Source organism: Cynara cardunculus (assembly GCF_001531365.2).
Source record: "Cynara cardunculus var. scolymus isolate 2C chromosome LG 13, CcrdV1, whole genome shotgun sequence".
Taxonomy (NCBI): domain Eukaryota; kingdom Viridiplantae; phylum Streptophyta; class Magnoliopsida; order Asterales; family Asteraceae; genus Cynara; species Cynara cardunculus.
The window spans coordinates 6,770,337-6,790,508 of NC_037540.1; the positions used below are offsets into that span (position 1 = coordinate 6,770,337).

A 20,172-nucleotide genomic window follows, 5' to 3' on the forward strand; every position below is an offset into this window, starting at 1 on the left:
TAACTCATTCGTATATATGTTCAGTAACTGTGAATATATATATATATATGTGTGTGTGTAAATTGAGAAAATTAACTAAATGTGATATACGTAATAACTATGAATAAGTTGTATCAAATGGTTGATGATGAAAAAAATATTATGAGAAATAACATATTCAAGATTGAAAGAATATTTTAATGTATTAAAGTACCAACCCGATCGGTTTGAGTTGAGTTGGGTTGGGTTGAGTTAAGATTTTTCAAACCGTAAGCACTGGGTTGAGTTGTTCAAATATCATCAACCCAATCAACTCAACTCACAAGCACCCCTACCAAAAAGAGTGATTAAACAAGAGAATAAGAAAGCTATTGAATCAATTTTACATTAAAATCACACACGATTCACTCTAATTTGGCTTTGAATTGAAGTTGTAGGCCATCATCCGCACACCTTTGTATTGACATTAGTATCAAATCACATATGATTTTGCATGTAATTTAGTCGTTTCATATTATTTTATTTGATTATTGTTTTCATTTGAATCTCTATCAAATAAAATAATGATATGTTAAAATCTATATAAAATGTTACGTTATTGTCAGAATCATTTTATGGTGGCAGGAGGAGACCTACTAGCGGTTTACTGAATTCGTTTCCGAAAGAATATATCTGAAAACATGAAAAACCTCATTATATTACTTTTTAAAAGAGCCATTGCAAAGATAACGGAGCTTCGAACATAAACAACATTTATTGGTTTTTAAGGTTAATTAAATTATATATATATATATATATATATATATATATATATATTAGCATACATTAACAATATGATTATGTTTGAGAGGCTACTAAATTATTAGTATCATCAATCTAGAAGCACATGATACATTGATACGATTCAAGAATATGTCATTTGTATATTTGATCTAAATAACCTTTTAAACATACAAAGACAATGTTTGCAATAATGAATCTCAAGATGTGGTTTCAAAAAAACAAGGTTTAACAAATACAAGACAATTAGAATAATTTTACGACCGATTTGCTTATAATATATCTGGTAAGACCTGTAAAAAAGAAAGAAAAATGTTTCAGTATCAAGAATATAGATTGAAAAACATGCTATTCAATAAAAAAAACAAATGTACAAGACTCGTAAATATAAAAACTAACAATAATATGCAGTGCCACAAGTACAGTTATTATGAATACCGTCATTATATACCAAGGAAACTTTATTCATTCTTTAGTACGTTTATTTACATATTTGTCATTACCGACTTAAAAGGTCACATTTTACATTGAAAAGCAAAAAATATATGAAACCGTATAAAATTATGAAAAAGCATATAAAAAAACATCATTTCTTTTTTATAATTAGTTTGTCATACTGGTTTCTCTCATATACGTAATTATATATATATATATATATATATATATATATACACATCCCTACTTTTATTCATGGTAAAAGCACCAATAACATCTCAAAGCATAGCAAGCAATCAAAATCAATCAGATGGTGAATGGTGAATAGTAGTTATGAACTCAAACAAACAAAGGTTTAGAGAAGTCAATTAACCCTTGAGCTGTTGAGCCTTCCCCACCAGTAGTTCTTTTTAACCTTGTCACCACCACCACTTTCTTCATTGCCAAGCTTGTTTAAAATTACTTTTGTCTCCCTCAATCTTGCCCCATAATCCTTCTTCCACACTTCAAACATCTGTTTCAGCCTTCTAAGCTCATTATCTGGGTTCAAATTTGCCTCCACTTGACCTGACTTGACCTCCACCAAGAACCTTGCGTCGTCTCCGAACACTTGGCTCCGCTGCTCAAACTCTTCGGCTAACCGGCTGATCAAACTCAGCCCGGCTGTCGATTGGCTTTGGCCGTTACTTTGTGTATCCAAGCTCTCATTGTTTGATGATGTTGTGTTTACTGAACCATCAGAAGGATTCTCCATGCTGAGGCTTTGCTTGGCTACAGCTAGGCTCGCTTGAAGGGAGTTCATTTGTTTTTGCCATGTTTCCTCCATGGACTTCATTTTATCCTCGTATTCTGACCAACGGCTCTCGTATTGTTGGAGCCGTTCCAAAAGGATATCCCTTTCCTCTTCTTTCTCTCGTAAACCAACCTCGGCTTTAAGAACTCGTCGTTGTAGATCCGCAAGATACGATGCGTTCACCAGTACGTCTTCTGATCCATTACCCTGTTCATGATCACACGAATTCATATTAACATATATGTCATGCAACAAGAAATTCGCAAATACACTACTTCAACACACACACGCACACACTTGTCTATACATACTACATAGTTGTCTTAAAAAGGGTTTGAGCTACCTCACCGGACACAGCCATCATGTTCAGTGTCAGATCCACATGAAGAATAGGGGGTCAACCGTCCCCGACCAAAACCTAAAAAATTACCCTATTTTTTTTTAACCCAAACTTATTGTTCCTGCTCCTTGCTGAGAAATTTCTTCAGAGTCCTACCCCCATCACCAAAGATCTTGAATTGGCCACTGATCATGATGGAGGTAAAGAGAATCTTTTTTGAACAATCTTTAGTATTTTACACCAAGCATTCAGATTTCGGAAATAAGATATAGATGTGTCTCAAATTGATCATTTATATAACATGGAAGATTTTAAGAGATCAGTCAGAAAACAAGTTCTTTAATGTCGTTCTGTCAAACACTTGATAGAATGATCAGCCCATTTAAACAAAATTGTTAATAGGATTAATGTTATTTTATGACAGTAAATGAAGAAAACAATGGAATTAGAAGTACCTTTTCAGGACCAAATTGAAGCAGCGCAATGTCGCCTGTGCATTTCCGGACTAGCCATCCACGAATAACTGAAAAAGGTTTAATGTTCAGTTCTTAACGGTTCCATTATTAAAAATTATAATAATGTGATCTAAAGAACCCAATAATACAAGTATTTGCATTAAAAATCCATCCCCACCTCTGCATTTGATCAAGTAAATTTAGGGTTAATTCAAAGAGGGAGTAAGTAGGCTAATAGCCATCCATTTCCCCAAGATTTCCTTTCATCTCCATACATTTCCCCAATGAACATAAAAAAACCGAGTCTTGCATCATCAAATTTGAACACATGCGACGTAAATTGGTGAATCATTTACAACTATTAAGTATATATTCAACTTTTGTATAGTTTATGATATTAAAGTAGATGAACAACCATGTTGATGGGAAGACTATAACATGATAAAATACTACCATCTTGTAATAAAGCATGCTTCAGATTCTCCAGATGCAATGTAGAATGGAATGATTATTCCATGGTAGCAGTCGGATTCAAACCAGAATAGATACAGAGATATTACCGGCTTGTAACACAGCTGATGCACCATTAAATTCTCTGAACTTTTTCCTGATTATCATTGCCTTGACCCGCTTTTGTATAAGCACAGCTGCTCTTCTTCTCCGTACTAAGATAGCGAATTCCTTTCTATCTTTTTCACCACGAACAACTGCAAAAATATGTTGCAAAACGTAACCACCAGATAGCACTTGTTCATTAGGGAATCAAATATTTTAGAACAAGTCTACAAGGCATACAGGACTGGAGAGTGAAAATTCCTCGTTTTTTCTCCTTCAGGAGATGCCGGGCTTTGTGACCTCGAAAGCAGCTTTGAACACGTAATATACCATTGAGAGTACGATTTCGTGTATCCTCAAGCCTACCAATCTGGCATATCATGACAGCAAACATATAAGACCGGTCAATCAAAAATACTCATCACCCACAAACACGAAATGTTCAACAAAAAATACTCATCACCAACTAAAAGAACACGATATTCCATTCCCAGAAGTTCATAAGGCTTGTCTTTTGTGAGAATATGTGGAACCCCCAGATCCAAAAGAGCCCTTGAAAAGAAAGGGGAGGTTCCAACATATATATAGGACAAATGCTCCAAAAGTCTAGCCGATGTGGGACTCCAACATGCCCCCTCCAACGGAGGCTAAAGGGGAGGTTCCAACAAATATACAGGACAAATGGTCCAAGTCTAGCCGATGTGGACTCCAACACGCCCCCTCCAATGGAGGCTAGATGGACACAAATTGTCCTTGGGTGTCGAGAGGGGGTTAGCTCAGAGTGTCGAGTCCCTAGAGTGGCAGACCTTGGCTCTGATAGACCGATACCATGTGAGAATATGTGGAACCCCCATATCACTCTCCAAAAGAGCCATTGAGGAGAAGGGGAGGTTCCAACATATATACAGGAGAAATGGTACAAGTCTAGCCAATGTGGGACTCCAACATCTTTGACATAAATAAATAAAGTAGTTCCACCAGAGGTTTTGGAACTTCTTTCTTTCCTTTTCTAGGCTCGATATCACTGGTTAAGTTATTAGAAAAGATCAATGGTACTGGTTTTGGTAACTACAGAATATAATGCAATGTCATGCCTTAGAATGCTTTTAATGTTGGAATGAGAAAAAATTAGTACATTGGTCTCAGTTACTGTTCTGAAATTTGCATGTATAGCTTTCACCACTTCATTACTAATTCTGGCTGGGCCAGGATTCAAACTGATAAAGTGTTCTCTTATTGCTAGGCTTTAACATCCTATATAACCTTCATATGTTTACTACCATCAGGTTGAAAGAAAGCATGAGTAACATTTCTTCTTCAATCTCCATAATAGGGGCAAATCTGATTCTAGGAAATATTTTCTATGAATGGAATTTGTAAAACTGCAGCTAGACAGATCCATTCCAACCTAAATCTTATTTGGTTTATCCTGGTTTTTAAAAAACTTAGGGCCTGTTTGTTGGCAGCTTAATGAGCTTAATGGGACTCACAGTTTATTTGGTCAGCTATACATGGTTGTTTGGTAGTGGCTTAATGATATAGAAAGTGGCTTATTCAGTAAGCTTCTAGGGGAGAGTTTATGCAGAAAGCCAAGTTTTTTCAAGCCTGCCCCTCCCAATTAAAAACACGCTCCTTCCATCTGTGAAGAACCCCTCCCAAACAAAACCTTTCCAATCCATACAGATAGATTAATCCACAAGGACAGCTTTTTCCCAATCCATACCAACCAAACAGCCCCTTAGTGCGCCTGTGCAGCTGTTGATACCTATCAACTTTGGATAAAGGTTTACATGGCAAGAACTAGTGTTACAAGAAGTTCAAGTGCAGAAAAGACAAGGCTCAAAGTAACCCCTTATATGACAAGTAAAAACAAATTAGGTGCATTGGCGTGGCATCATGGGTTCAGCGACTGCAAATGCACTTGCTGACTTCCTCCTTACAGACGCAGAAAAGAGATACTTAAAGAAAACTTTCACTTAGTCAAAGTCACCCCACTCTCTTATTTAGCAAGCCTCTCAAACTCTAAGCAAATAATCAACAAAATTTCTTTGGACCAGCTCTCTCCTCCTCTCTGCTTCTCAGTGTACCGGTGTGTTTGAATTTTGATGTTACAATAGTAAACTAGTAGTACAACTGAATGTGTATCATAATTGCTCCCACTTTCTGATCTCTCTATCACACACATACACACTCTTTTTAGGTATGCTATTTAATCCATATGCAAGTTTTTGATATTTTCTCACGTATCTATTCCTTATTTTCACAGTTATGTTACACCGTTTTCAATGTTAGTTGTCCTACTTTGACTTTGAACGTCAAACTTTAATTTAACGAGATTGTAATTATTTGCTTTTCTACAATGTTTAACATCAATTCCTTATACTCTTATAATACTTGTGTACCTGTTAATGTAGTTACTGATATTTCCCCTCAAAATAAAAATAAACACTCCATATTCTTATCGATTCTAGAATTAGTTGTTAATTTGAAATTTTAAGTTTTTGGATCCCAGATAATAAAGCACGGAAGGAGTAATTTCCATTGAGAATGTGTATCCTTGTTATTAAACACATGCAAATCAAATGATTACAAAGTTTCTGTTATTTTATCTTTCATTCACAAAAAAGGAGAAATCATTGCAAGACACTATTAAATGTTTGTGATCCGATGGTATTTATGTTTTATCGTCTCCAACATGTTTTTGTTGATTATTGCTATATTTGAACTAATAATTCAAGTAAGTTCTAACTTATGACGATTTAAAGAAACACTCATAGCCTCAAACTTGTTGATAGCTTAATGCCATGGACAAGGAAAAGTAAGATAATCAACTTGCAATCCATATGCAACATTAGCTTATTAAACTTTGTCAAAGATAATTTGGGAAATCGGACCAGGTTGTTTCAAATTTCAAGTTTGCATGTTAAAATCAAACCAAACCAAACCATCCCTACCCAGTAAATCCCACTCGAAAGTAGGGTCTGGGAGAGGTGAGATGTAGACATAAAGGTAAGGTACAATGAGAACATTGGAAAAGACAATAAAAGGGAAGCTCACACAGAACAAATAAGGCAGAAAAAATATCCCTAGCCTAGTCAGCCCACTACCCCCCCCCCCCCCAAAAAAAAAAGACCTGACCAACTCTCTTCTACCCAAATAGGCAATGCTTTAATGTTAATTTAGTTCAAATGTTTAGTATTTGATATAATCTGGGATTCAACGATGAAAAAACAATGCAGTAATATCATGGGATGGATCTCAAAGGATGGTTTTGTAATGACCTTTTCAGTTTACTTTGTATTGTATGAGATTCTTACGATGTTTGAATAATATGATTTAAACTTATATTTGCAGCATTTTTGTTATCTTTAGTAGAACAAATTGCAACCCTACTCAATAAAATTCCTGCACTATCAATGACCCAGTTATAAGTAATGGGCATATGCAATAGTGACAATCTAATGACTAAAAAAGAAAGAAGGGGCATTGCTATTTAACCAATAGATAACTGAAGAAATCAAAATATTAGACAAACCTGTCCAGTTCGAAAGAACAACTTTGTATAGCCAACTTGATACATTTCAGGAAGGATACCGAATTGTTGAAGAATGGCAACTGACACACTTAGTGGATCTCGTGAGGCAACATGGTCGAGAAGAAGAAATCCATACCTAACGCAGAATCATTGAGTCAAAGAAGAGTAGAAAAAATGTTACACTTAAATAATAAAAAGAACGCATCACATGTTGTGGAACAAATAAACCCTAGAAAGTTTACCTCCTTGCGAATTTTTGATGGGTCATTCTTGTTGGATAGCCAGATCTTGATATTCGAACAACTTCTAAAACACCACAACATTTTAGCTGCTGCAGTACAAGTCCTTGATTGTAAATTCCAGGAGAATGGGTGTTATTGGGCTTAATGCAACGTATGAAATGTGATCTCGTATTCCCCAAACATTTTATTAACTGGAATAACTGGGCCTGAATATAATGCAACTTATCAGTGAGTGTACGTGAATAATAAAGAATAAAAACATGCTACAACAAGACAAAATGGAATTTGATCAAAATCATAAAGGCATCAGCCATAGATGGTTCCACAATCCTACGATTATTCCAGACTCAAAATATATAGAAACCTGTTTATACTTTATATGAAAGCATATAGAACCTGTTGTAATATTGAAAAGGATGACTACAAAAAATTTGTGTTCAAAGAAGCTGGAAGTGAACATACCTTAAATTTTGACATGGCACTAAGCTTCTGGGAATCCACTCCACCTGATTTATTTAGTGAACCAGCCACAGGCTTCTCAGGCTGAGAACGCATATTCGAAGCAAATATCTGAGGAAGTTTGCATTTGCATGAAGACAGAAGTTGAATGGAATCTAAATGCAATAAATCACGATTTTTTTCCAGGAACCCAGTTGTATCATAAGTAACCTGAGAGGAACAAATGAGAGCATAACTGTTAGACAGCAAAAACATGTATAAAAACTCGCAAGTATTTAGCTTTTGTTCTTTTCACAATAAACCAAATCAAACCATTTTTTTTGGGGGGGGGGGTGTACACAAACAGATGGAATTGATATCCTTTTGCTCTTGGAAATCAGTACCGGGAAAAAAAACAGCATTACTGATTACATTAATCAAGAACCCCATGATGAGGAACTCTCTGTATTAACATGAAAAGTAAGTAGATGTTTACTCTCATTTGCATTTAGGCTGTTCCTTTATCAGATTTATGTAAAAATTGGTCAGTCATGTTCCTTTAGCCCCCTTTCTCTTCTAAATTGTCTTTGGACATCTTGTCACCTGCTATCCCCGTGTGAGTACTCTATTTTCTTCTCTCTGTTATTTCTAGAAAAGGATCAATGACATGCAGAAAGGAGCACAGGTAGATTAACAAGTTTCTTTCATGAAGATGTATATTCATTGAACTCTCCTTTCTTGTTCCACTTCTATTTCTTGGCAAGAGCATCTTGTCATCTACTATCCTCAATTCCTCATGTATGTCATAATTTTATTTGGCAAGTATTCATGGGAGAAAAAGGTAATAACAAGTACAAAATGTGGAAACAGATGGATCAAGAAGAATGATATCTAAAGAAGTGCATACTTCCCCAGCATAATGGCGAACTGTGAACGCTTTGCCTCGTTCTCCTTTAAAACAAGGATTAGACTTCAAGTGCTGCTTTAGCTTGTTGGCAAATGACAAGTCTGTTCCATTCGGGAATGTGGATTCTTCATCTAAGAGACTTAGTAATCCCAATGGTTTCTGTAAAAAGACAAAACAGATGCTTCAATCAAGCGGTCAAGGTCCTTGATATGTGGACACGGGAAATAGAAGGCATAAGATTTTAGCAAAACAGAAGTAAAGATTTTAGCAAAACAAAGAATTTTATGTGAAAAAACCTTAAAGCTATAACCAGGAGTCCATGTTGGCACCTAAAAGAAATATATATTCTTAAATTTCGTAGAAATAAACAAAGTATCATGTGGCTAATGCTACATTGCTATCAAGTATCAACTCCATCCATCTTGTTTATGTGGTTTATCCCAGGCTAGGGTAAAAAACATTGATATGGTAGTGTTTGCAGGCCAAAATAATAATTTATCCTTACTGAAATTGAACCTCACATAAATTTGTTAGGGCATAATCCACATAATGATGGACTACATTAGGCCATGAATTTCCTGTGTTACATAAGCAAGAGTTGGGATGCAGTCCCCAACTGCTGCACAACATCAGTGACCTGCCACCAAGGAATAAGTGTGGATCTTCATACTCTCCTAGACGAGTACAGGGTAAAGAAGTTAGTTTAGTACACTAGGATTTGTGTTTGGCTGGAATGTAGAGTTTTTACTTCAGGGAGTCAGTTGATACCCTAAATAAGATAAGTGAATATTAGGAGCTTTCAAGACACTACGTGGATAGGTGAAAATGCTAAGCAAACTAATATACAGGTTTTAAGTTATTGCCAGGAAAAAGTAAGTTGATTTCAAGTAGGATTTTAACAAATAAGAGCTTAAGAAATTGAATGGTTACGGTTGTATGAAAGTGGGTTAGGATCGTTACGAGGTTGTTATGAGTGGCATTAATGCATATGCCCCTCATCCTCAACCATGCTTCAAACTTTGTATGGGAAAGGATTTTAATGGTCATGTTGGTAACATAATGTAGAAGGGATAGGTTTTGGACATGGGAATAGGAGTTCCGGAGAAGATATCCATTCTGGATTGGCCTACGGTTTGATGGTCATAAGAATTTTCTGGAAAAGAGTCATGTCTAGTACCCTTTAATGTAACCAAAACTCTAGCCCAGTAGACATTCGACTTACTAAGGGAGGATTATACTCATTGATAGATTGTGAAGTCATACGAGCGGAGTGCGTAGTCACACCACAGAGGCCAGTGGCATCACACATCCACCTATGAAGTACTGGAATGTATCTACACAATTGATACCAAATAGCAGAGCATGGAAGGATGCTATTCATGTTTCAGAGAGCCTAGAGACTTCCTCACTTTCTCCTCATGGGCTTCATTTTCAGCCTACCCAACTAGCATGGGATAGAAGGCTTAATTCTTATGTTGCTATATTGTTATCAATTGGTCTCGAGACTTTATCACACATCCAAGCAGGATTTCAAATCTTACATTTTATGACTATGAAAGCAGAAATAACTTTTTCTTTGCTAAAGAAAGCAGGAGGAGCAGCAATAACTTGTCATTACATGAGATGGATAATGTCCAGAAGATAAATCAACAAATATGTTAAGATACTTGAGAAACAAATTTCCATGTGAAAAGGTAAAATAGATTACAGGAAGTCTAAAAACCTTTTCAAAAAGACTGAGACAATCTTGGTTGTCCTCAAAATCCACCTTTGCCCAGTCGATGCCATCTTGGATATATTCCTAAGAAGTGGACACCAGCATTTAGTAGATATTGAAATACTGCTAGAAAAAATTTCAAGCAGGCTTCAGTAGGTATTATCTTGAAACACGTCAAATGGAAAAACACTAAAAAAGACTAAGTAGCAAAGTCAAAAAGAATTTAAACTATGAAACAGACGGATATCGGATGTACTTTAGGCCTTGCATTATGCAGCAAGTACACAAACATGCGAGCTTGTTAAAAGTAAATCAAAATGTATTTTCACCTATAGGGTGCATTTGATACACAAGACAAGACGGAGCAGAACAAGAACTTGTTGTCTCAATTTTGGCATGACACTAGACTGGAAAATACATGACCGGGTGGGACAGAAGTTCATTTTTTTCGTCCCGCCAAAATAGGTGGAACAAAAATAAGGGACATGGGACAAGATTGGTAAATTACTAAACTACCCATGTTATACAGTTTCACCTGCCTACCTCACTCTTGCCCATCCCATTCAGTCCTGTTCAGTCTTGTCAACGTACCAACCACACCCATATTGCGCCATGGACTGAACAAGGCAAGGCAACTCAGTGGTTTTTTATTTTTGGTATTCGTGCTATCAATTTCAGTAAGTGTTTAATCCATCTGATTACTCAATTAATTTTCTTTGGTTATCATTTTAGTTCATTTTGGACAATTACATATTGAATATAAATTTGAGTTGGTTAGGAACAGGATAATGTTGATCACATATTTGTCAAATATACTAATCCAGAAATGTGAATGCATCCTCCTTTTTTTAGGGAAATGTGAATGCATCCTCAATACATCCTATTTTCAAGTCGGTTTGTTCCATTTGACTTCCAACTCCTGCGCCCATTTTCCCTAAAATTTTCATATTCGCCGTTAAATCAAATAAAAATCGTATAAAATATATAACTGCAAACAGAAATAAGTGAAAGAAACAAATGAGGATAAACTGACAGGGGCCTATTCTGTGCATAATTTCTCAGCTGGTTTACAGAGTAGAAACATAGAGACAACCTCAATACAACTGAATTCCCCTATTGATTCTTCTTGAAGAGGATTGAAATTTACTATATCAATCAAAACCAAACAAACTTAAAAAGACAATAACAGATAACATTTGTGCCTCAAGCCCCATAATGTGGTCCAATTTTTAATAAAAATATAATTTGAAAATCTAAACAGATAAATAATCATCACGATGGGTTCCAAATTTGCCTCACCTTACCTCATCCGCTCCAGAAGCTACTTATCCGAAGATGGTTGCCGTTTACATAAAGAATAACTGAAACCTAGAATAATTTTCATGTAAACATAATATGTAATTGTGACAGCAGATGGAATAGTTACCTCCTGTTCTAACTTGAATAAATGCCGATTAAAGTGTTGCTGCAATCTCTCATTTGCATAATTAATGCAGAACTGCTCTATACTGTTTACCTATATATGTCAAAGAAGAAAGGTCAATCATTTGACCACAGAAAATACCATAAGAAGAAATGACAACAAACCGAGTGACTGTAGGACAAACATCAAATGATTCAAATCCATAGATATCAAGAATACTGATAGATCTTCCAGTCCTACGTTTCCCCGCAGAAAGTGACTTGTTGATTTGTTCCACCAACCAATCAAACAAACCAGAATATATTGATTTTGCCAATGCATCCCTTGAGTCAATCGCCTGAAAGATAAGGGTTTTCAGTATCATAATATTGATTGGTCTTATCCACACCATATGATGCTTGTATCTACTAATTCTGTTACCTGGGCTAGGGTCAGCTTTTGAATAATTTTCTCTCTACCAACAGTCATTTTCCGAGTGGATAAAGCAAGCTGTAGTTGCTCAGCCCCACACCCAAGCAATTTAGCAACAGTTAGAAGAGCTGTCATAGACATCATGTTATCATTTGTACATGGAAACCTCAAGAAGATCAAGCAAATATGTATTTATCAAATCAAAATATATGGGATCAACATGCAGCAAGTCACTAACAATATACTGTTGGTGGTCAGAAGCCTAGCTCATTATCTGCATGTGTCAATAACTTTGTAACAAAGCAATATTAGTGGAGTCAGTTGACTGATATTTGGATAACAAGGAGTCATATAAAATGCTCATATGTCATATTTCAAGTGTGGATAATTCCATAAAGCAATCAAGCAAACAAAGGTTAGCTCATAAAAAAAGATGAGTACCATATTGCAATCCTGTAAAATTATTGTGGAAGACATTATTTCTGTTCTGTTAGCCATCCAATACAAACATGGATCAAGGTCTGACAAAGACATGATATATACTCGCAGCATTTTATTTTGACATGGCACACCTATTATGAATGCAAAGTGAAATCATAGAAGGAATGTAGCAGTAACTTTGTCATGCAATTAATCTGGTTAAAAGGGAAGTAATATCTAGTTCTCCAGACAATTAAAACTTCTATATGCTTATTCAATCATGATTATCAAGTACAACCTGAACCAAGCCAAATGGCATCAAAGTGATCTGCAACAAGTGCAGAAAAATATCTATTTGAGAGTGCTTAGAGGTCAATGTACATAAACTTTTATGACTTCTAAAACTTCTATGTCTAGAACTCGATGAGACCAAGAGAGCAATTTTTCTGGCATGACATCCCAAAAATTGAGAACGGTTATTTTGCAGTGAAAGCAAATGAAAGAGACTGTCATGCAATGAACACCTCATAAAGGATGACAATCTCTAGGCTTGTTCATAAATATTTCACAAAAATAAGAATAAATTACAACTAACTGAATTCCTGCAGAAAGCTATTTAGTTTGCAAGTCCACCAAACCCCATTAATTCCATTCTACAAACAAAGTGAAGAGTATCCCCACATCTGTAACTAAGTCTGCCCCATGAAAGAACCATACGAGTAATATCTCTTCGAACTCAAGTACCTCTAATATGGTTATATTTATAATAAGCGTATCAAACTTCAAAATGACGGCCTACTCTGATTTATGCAAATTAGCCCACATAAGAGTTAAACTGAACGTGTTCACAAGCATGTTTGAACCTAAAAGAATAGGCATGGCTCGACTTTTTTCTGTGTGAGAACCAAATAGAAAAAAAGAGCACTGCTTGGTAAGGGACTAAAATGACCAAGCTGACAAGCACATAAAACTGACTATTAATCAAAGAAACAGCACCCAGTTAAAACGGATTTCATTAACCAGTCAAAAACTATTCCATGATAGAAGCGATTACTAAGCTGGACTTTGTGAAGGTTATTTTACCTTCATCAATCACAGGTTCCACATGGTTTTCATTATCAACAATTGCAAAAGTTACATTTCCCAACCACAACACTGCTGCAAGCATTGCACAAAGATTTTCTTGGTCCTCTTTGCTAACATGAACAACATCCAGAGCTTCCTGAAAGAAGGAAACACTAATGTGAAAACAAAAGCAACTAATCTCTTTAGATAACGGAAGTGTAAGATTGTCGATTCAGATTTCTGGGAATGACAAACTGATCACTAATTTTAGGCCATATAAAGACGAGAGATACAGTACCATTACAATACCAAATTGTTCAGCATCATTAACCCCAGGGATCGTATAGCAATTGCTTTGCTGCAAATACTTGTAGTCATGCACACTCTTCAAGTTTAATTTCTCTGCCACAGAGTACACATACATGACAAAATTAACCAAAAAAGAGAATGGCAAGGACCTGAAGGCTTAAACAATCAGAACTGTGACACTTCAAATTCAGTAGTAAACCAACAGATTAAAAGCAACAATCAGGTCTACTTCAAATTGGTCTGTTGGAGCATCTATTCCACGCCTACTTTTCCAGTTTAAGACAATGCCTCAAATGAAGTATATTCAAACATAAAAGTCAGCATGAGAAGATGTGCGTGTATGCCCTGTTGGATGCATCAATTTCTGTGTGCTAACTCATATTACTAATACCACAAATGACAAAGCATGAAACAGACAATGATCTAATAGTGATCTTTGCTCAAGTAAAAGTCATAACTCAGGCTGTGATGAAAGATGATGCTACAGGTACATAATAAATAACAGATCATGAAACAGACATGTCCTGGGTAAAGACAAATAATGATCTAATAGTAACTCTTTTTGGAGTAAAAGCCATAACTGAAAAGGTTGTGATTGAAGATGCTTCAGTATTGTGAATAACTTGTTCAAGGATGCATCCATGAACAATGGATTAACCATTTGAAACAAGATGAAAGAGATTTTAGTATATTCAGTTCATTCCACTACAAGCACAACTTGCTTATCAATAACACAAAAATCAGCCAAAACCCACAGAACCTGCTGGAAATAAAGTATAATATTATTATTGTTACTAATAGCATTTTAACAAATCCCACGACCATATGCTTCAATTTTCATTGAACACCCAGCCATTGGTTAGACAAAAGGATATTCAACATATAAGAAGTTGCGACATGAGCAGATTTATCCATTAAGCATGCAAAGGATCATCGAATTATTGTCGGTATTATACACAAAAAGTCATTGAAGAACATAAACATTGTGATTATCAAACAATAAAGAGAGAGCACCCATGATAGATGATACAGAATATTCTGTGAACTAGAATGACCTATGAGATCTCATATAATCTATCAAATAAGAGTGGCTAAAATGGCAAATAGGACAACCAACATGGCAAAAGAGGGTAAGGCTATGAAATGCTACCTCTAAGAGAAGGTGGAGCTCCTGCACAAAGCTGATAAAACGAATGATATGACCTTTCCCCTTCCGTGCACTGAACAACTCTTGACTGATCATAAATAAACAGGTAAGTGGCTTGTTATATGAAGAATGATGGATGAAAGCGTAGAAGATCAGATTTGTACCTTTTCAAGAAGAACTGCAACAATTAGAAATCACAAAACATCACAGAAAACAATCAGTACTCACCCTCAGATAAATTGCAAAGAAACTTACAAGCTTCATTTAATGGCCTTAGAGAGATGGCATCTTACATGTTTGGATACTGGCACCCGATATTTTCCCAGTTTCACTGAAGTGGATTTCAATTAATTTCCCCTGAAATATAGATCAATATTTATCACGGGATACTAGGTGTAAATATTAGGAAGACTAGAGCTTCATGTTCTTATACAGAATGTCTTTTTCTGCATTTGTAATCCTAAAAAATATATAGAAACAGGAACTTACAAAACGACTTGAGTTGTCATTTCTTGATGTTTTCGCATTACCAAAGCCCTCCAAAATTGGATTGGTTTTCAGTATCTCATATTCTATTCCACTGCCGCCTCTAACTGCAGCTAAATATTGCATTGCTATCTTCGCTGTTTCAGTTTTTCCTGCTCCACTTTCACCACTAGGCAGAAATAAAGGGTACAAATTAGATGCATAGCATGAATGCTCTATACAGCAGTAAATACTTTCTTTCATATAAACAATATCTATTAAACTTGTTTCATCCAAAAAATCATAACAAGGTAGAATTATAATCTCAACAATCAACAAAGTTCGGAACTTCTTAATAAACAATGTAATAAAGTTAAGCAATTCGTTTTATGTGAATCAGAGGAAAATAAAGTAGCTTTCGCCTACTCCACACCAAATAATGCATAACATAGGCCCTATGATTGCTAGGTGTTTCGTCTCCACTTGTTTAGATGTTTTTTTCAGCTGTAGGGTACCTCCTGCAACCCTTTATGCAGTACTAAACATGACTTCTTATGTTGATGACGAGTAGAATAGGCTGGCATGAGTAATTAAGGTACAACGCCATCAAAAGGACAAGTAATGATGGTGTCCCATCCCTGCCTACTGATTGACAAAGATGATTCAGGTGAATTGCCTAGTTGCTTACCACATCATACATAAAAAAAATTAAAGAAAATATTGTGCCTCTAAATCCAAAAATGACCTGAAGAACAACAATTTCAACCACACAACTTGATCTCCCTAGTAAACTTCGTGTGAACCTTTGCTTACATTCAAATAAAATTCAATACATGCTTAACTAACCTCTAATTTAGATTAGATATCAAAACAAATCTACATTTTGTAACCATTCATGCTAGTAAAGCAGTAATATAAATCATGGTAAAAAGTAATTGAGTACCAACGTACATACAGGACTACTACCAATTCAAACTAGACATCTATGTAAGAATGAAGAATACTCTCACAATGTATTTTACTGTTCCAGGACAAATTATATCCTCAGTTTGTTCCAAGATTAAGTGGCATGATATGTATGACGAGTCCATAATGGGTAACCACTCAACAAGGGTTGATGTTCTATAGTTCTAGTTCTTTTTTGCTTAGGACAGTTCCTACCACATATTCTAATTATTTCTCTTAACATCAATCAAATTCCGGGAAAACACATTATGAAGTGATGCAGAAATTGTAAGAAGGTACATGTCTATCAACAACGTGAATATAAGAGTGAAAAGAACAGAAAAACTGAATATATGTGTTCAATTAGGATAAATTATCTAACCTTATCACAATAGATTGGTTAACTTCATCTGCAAAACAGAAAAGGGGTTATTAAAGAGAAATACATAAATGATAAAACACCCACATTGAATCCAATAATAGACTTTACAATGATATTCAAACAACCTCTAATCATCTCTCGCATAGCTGTATCAGCAATGGCATATACATGAGGGCTATCAATGGATTTCCTCTTATAGGCTTCGACATAATCATCCCCATACAATGGAATATTCTTAAAGGGATTGATGGCAACTAAAACAGGTCCTGCTTTTGACTAGAAGACAGAAAAATATGTCACCAGAACAATAATACAAGCTTCATTCCAAGCATAACATTCAAACCATTAAAGAGTTACAAGTTCTTACATAGATCATGTCTCGATCATATCTATATTGAAGATTGTATAAGACCGATGGTTCGCTCAAATAACTTAGTTGCATGAGATCATCTACCCCATCAAGGATTTCTGGATTTGCAGGTAACAGACTATCAGATTGCACCTTTAATACCTAGATCGAGAACAAAACATCAAAACTCATTGCTTGAACTTCCATATAAAGGCAATTACTTAAGATCTTTAAGATCTAGCTTACTTTTCCTTCAGAATATGATATGAGTGACTCAGTCCCTGAAACAGATAAAATCTTCGCCAATTCCCAGTTCCCATCAGGGGCTTGAAACCAAGCATTTTGCGTCTGAATTATTAGTACAACCACAGATATAAAGAGCAACAGATACACGAATAATTTCGTAAAAGTCAAAATATCAACAATATGACACACTAGAATTGCCTGTACATGTTTACATAGTACAACTGTAGTTATGTATTTGTCTGCCCTTCTAATGACAGGAACACTTGGTAGCGCCAAAAAGATACGATAAAAACAAGTTGATTCAACGCCTAACCCCAGTTGCAACAGTATCAGCAAGCTATCCGTGACATACATACAGCTTCCATATTACTGAAGCTTGTTATCCACATGACCAAGTTTTATAAGACATAGACATTCCTAAAGATATCCTTTGTCCTTGACCTGAAAATGCCTATGGTTCCTACATAGCTTCAGTAACAAACTCATCCACTAGACGACTCTAATATATAGATATAGACTGTGGTCCACACAAATAGCTATTAGGATGTCAGCTATCGGCACATTTGCTATATGTCTCACCTGTGCAAGAGCCAAGCTTGCATCAAAGATGTCCATGTTTGGAACAATGCCGCTCACATTTTCTAATAGTTATGCAGCTAACACAATGGAAGAAACCCAAAATTTTCCAGAAAATCCATTTCACTACAGACAAAACTTGTGACATCCAACTAAACCAAAAACAAAAAGCCAAAGAAAATTAAGAAGTGTCCTCTCAATAGTCCAAAACAATGGTTGTACTGTTGTAGGGTAGACTGGCGATCCTTCTTAACCAGAGGAACTCTGATTAAGAATCATAGTGTGCTGATTGGCTTCAAGACTTCTACACCTTGAATTGGAAGAAATAAATAGTCTGGCAGAGATAGACCCTTGGACTGGAAGAAATAAGACTCTTGGTATATGTTTTTTAGTAATAGAATACATCTATATTCAAGAACCCTTTTCAATTTAAACAAGCAAAATTACCTCGCCATTCATTCATCACTCATTGGCTCAGAGAATGCCAATCAACCAAGTGTTCCCCTCCTCAAATGTATAAATCATTTTTTCTTACATGTGACTTGCAATTTTATGAAGAAACATGTTTGTTTGACAAGAGAGCCTTATGGCAACAAATATTGAGACACTACCACATGCACAAAACAAATAACGCGAAATGATACTTTGCAGTATGGATATCATGAAATAGCACAGCTAACTTAGGATAAGTGACTTGTTGTATATCCTGGTTAAATGTGCACAAGAGGACACGTAAACCCGTAAAGAGCTGCGAACCAGGTTACCTTCTTCGCATTGTACACAGAGACATCATCCCAGCCCCGTGAAGGTAAAATTAATTTTTGATGAGAAGTTGATGGATTCACATCTTTATCATCCATGGAAGGTCTTTCATTCATCATTAACGTAGAGCCATGACCATATCGTGAACCATCGACCTGATGAATGTTGTCATTACGGGATGCACCATCATTATCAGAGATCATACTGCCATTACGGTTTCTAGACTTTCCATCTGAATCCATAAACCTATAATCCGCAGGCCGTGATTTGATGGAACTAAAAGGAGTTGTTTTATCTGACATTATCCGTACAAGAGGTTAATTAATTGAATTCATGTTAAATAGAGCAGTTTAACTCTTAAATAATCCAAACGATCACGATGCAGTTAACGTCTTTTCTATCCAAAAGTTGATGATTTCTAACCCAAGGTCGCGCTAATTGATGTATCCGTCAAACTTAGGGGAGGGGCCGATAAATAATCTTGTTCTTCCCTCTTGATCGATCTCTCGACAATTCCAGCGTCAAACCTAGATCATGCATGGAAATTTACACGAATGACGAATCTTCTTTCAAAGAAAATCATTCCCTCCGGCCACAGTGAATAGCTTATGTATGATAAAAAATAAAAAGACCAGATTTAAAAAATGAGTTTTACCCAATTTAGGCTTCGATCACCTTGCGCAATATTGTTTAAACAAGAAACGTATCTTGGGGAACAACCGTTGTTGAATAGAATCCAACAAAAAAAGATTTCCTCATTCAACTCCGAAAATTCTCCACAGACTTTCTTGAAAGCCCCGATCGATTAATTGTGTCTAGCAAAGACGATCGCAATTGAACAGAATGATTAGGAAGAAAGCTGGGACGAATTTCCGAAAGAAGAATGGGAGAAAAGCGAGGATCTTAAACCCTAGAGATGATTCCGGGAGAGAAAGAGAGGAAAAGGGTAATGATGAAGGAAAATGGCGAGAGACGATGAATGCAGAATGTTCCATCCTTAACCTGTGTTGTGTCCCAACGCGGTTGACAAACCGATTCGCACGTCGACCTGCCACCCCTCTTATTACTCTCCGCCATTTCGCTTGTCTTCCCACCCTAATTTCACTGTCCAAAAAAACCACCTTTCAAATCAATTCTTTTTTTAAAGCCTAAACTACCCTTTTAGTCCCTTTGCTTTGTTACAATTTGCTATTTTTACCCTTATATGTTTTTGAATTTACAATTTTAGTCCTTGTGGTTTGTAATTTCTAGTCTATTTACTTTTATTTAGTTTTCTGTTAATAATTAAAACTAATTCATCATAAACATTCCATGTGTTTTTTAGTCAAAACGCACCCTGTCGCACCCTCGTAACATTTTTTTCAATTGAATAATAAAACTCATCCCAACCTCGTACATCATTGGCATCGTCTATGACGCCCCTTACCCTTTTCGCTAAAGACGACCAAAGCACCGAAGCACTATTAGCACCAACCGTATGTTGCATCTTAGGAGTT

At 35.9% G+C, this 20,172-nt stretch overlaps 1 protein-coding gene across 1 annotated transcript; it reads right to left on the minus strand.

Annotated features, from left to right (window-relative positions):
- Nucleotides 1-1,446: 1,446 nt before the first annotated feature.
- LOC112525699 (myosin-1-like) lies at nucleotides 1,447-18,932 on the minus strand. Its single transcript, XM_025135928.1, has 23 exons — nucleotides 18,679-18,932; nucleotides 17,339-17,440; nucleotides 17,111-17,254; nucleotides 16,869-17,019; nucleotides 16,744-16,771; nucleotides 15,441-15,606; nucleotides 15,245-15,308; nucleotides 15,116-15,129; nucleotides 14,955-15,039; nucleotides 13,794-13,897; nucleotides 13,514-13,652; nucleotides 12,020-12,138; nucleotides 11,784-11,936; nucleotides 11,603-11,692; nucleotides 10,183-10,260; nucleotides 8,460-8,618; nucleotides 7,577-7,783; nucleotides 7,115-7,320; nucleotides 6,873-7,008; nucleotides 3,578-3,707; nucleotides 3,343-3,489; nucleotides 2,783-2,850; nucleotides 1,447-2,194 (listed from the first exon to the last, which is right to left on the minus strand). The coding sequence occupies exons 1-23, from the start codon at nucleotides 18,916-18,918 to the stop codon at nucleotides 1,559-1,561; spliced, it is 3,366 nt and encodes a 1,121-aa protein (XP_024991696.1). The 5' UTR covers nucleotides 18,919-18,932; the 3' UTR covers nucleotides 1,447-1,558.
- Nucleotides 18,933-20,172: the final 1,240 nt, after the last annotated feature.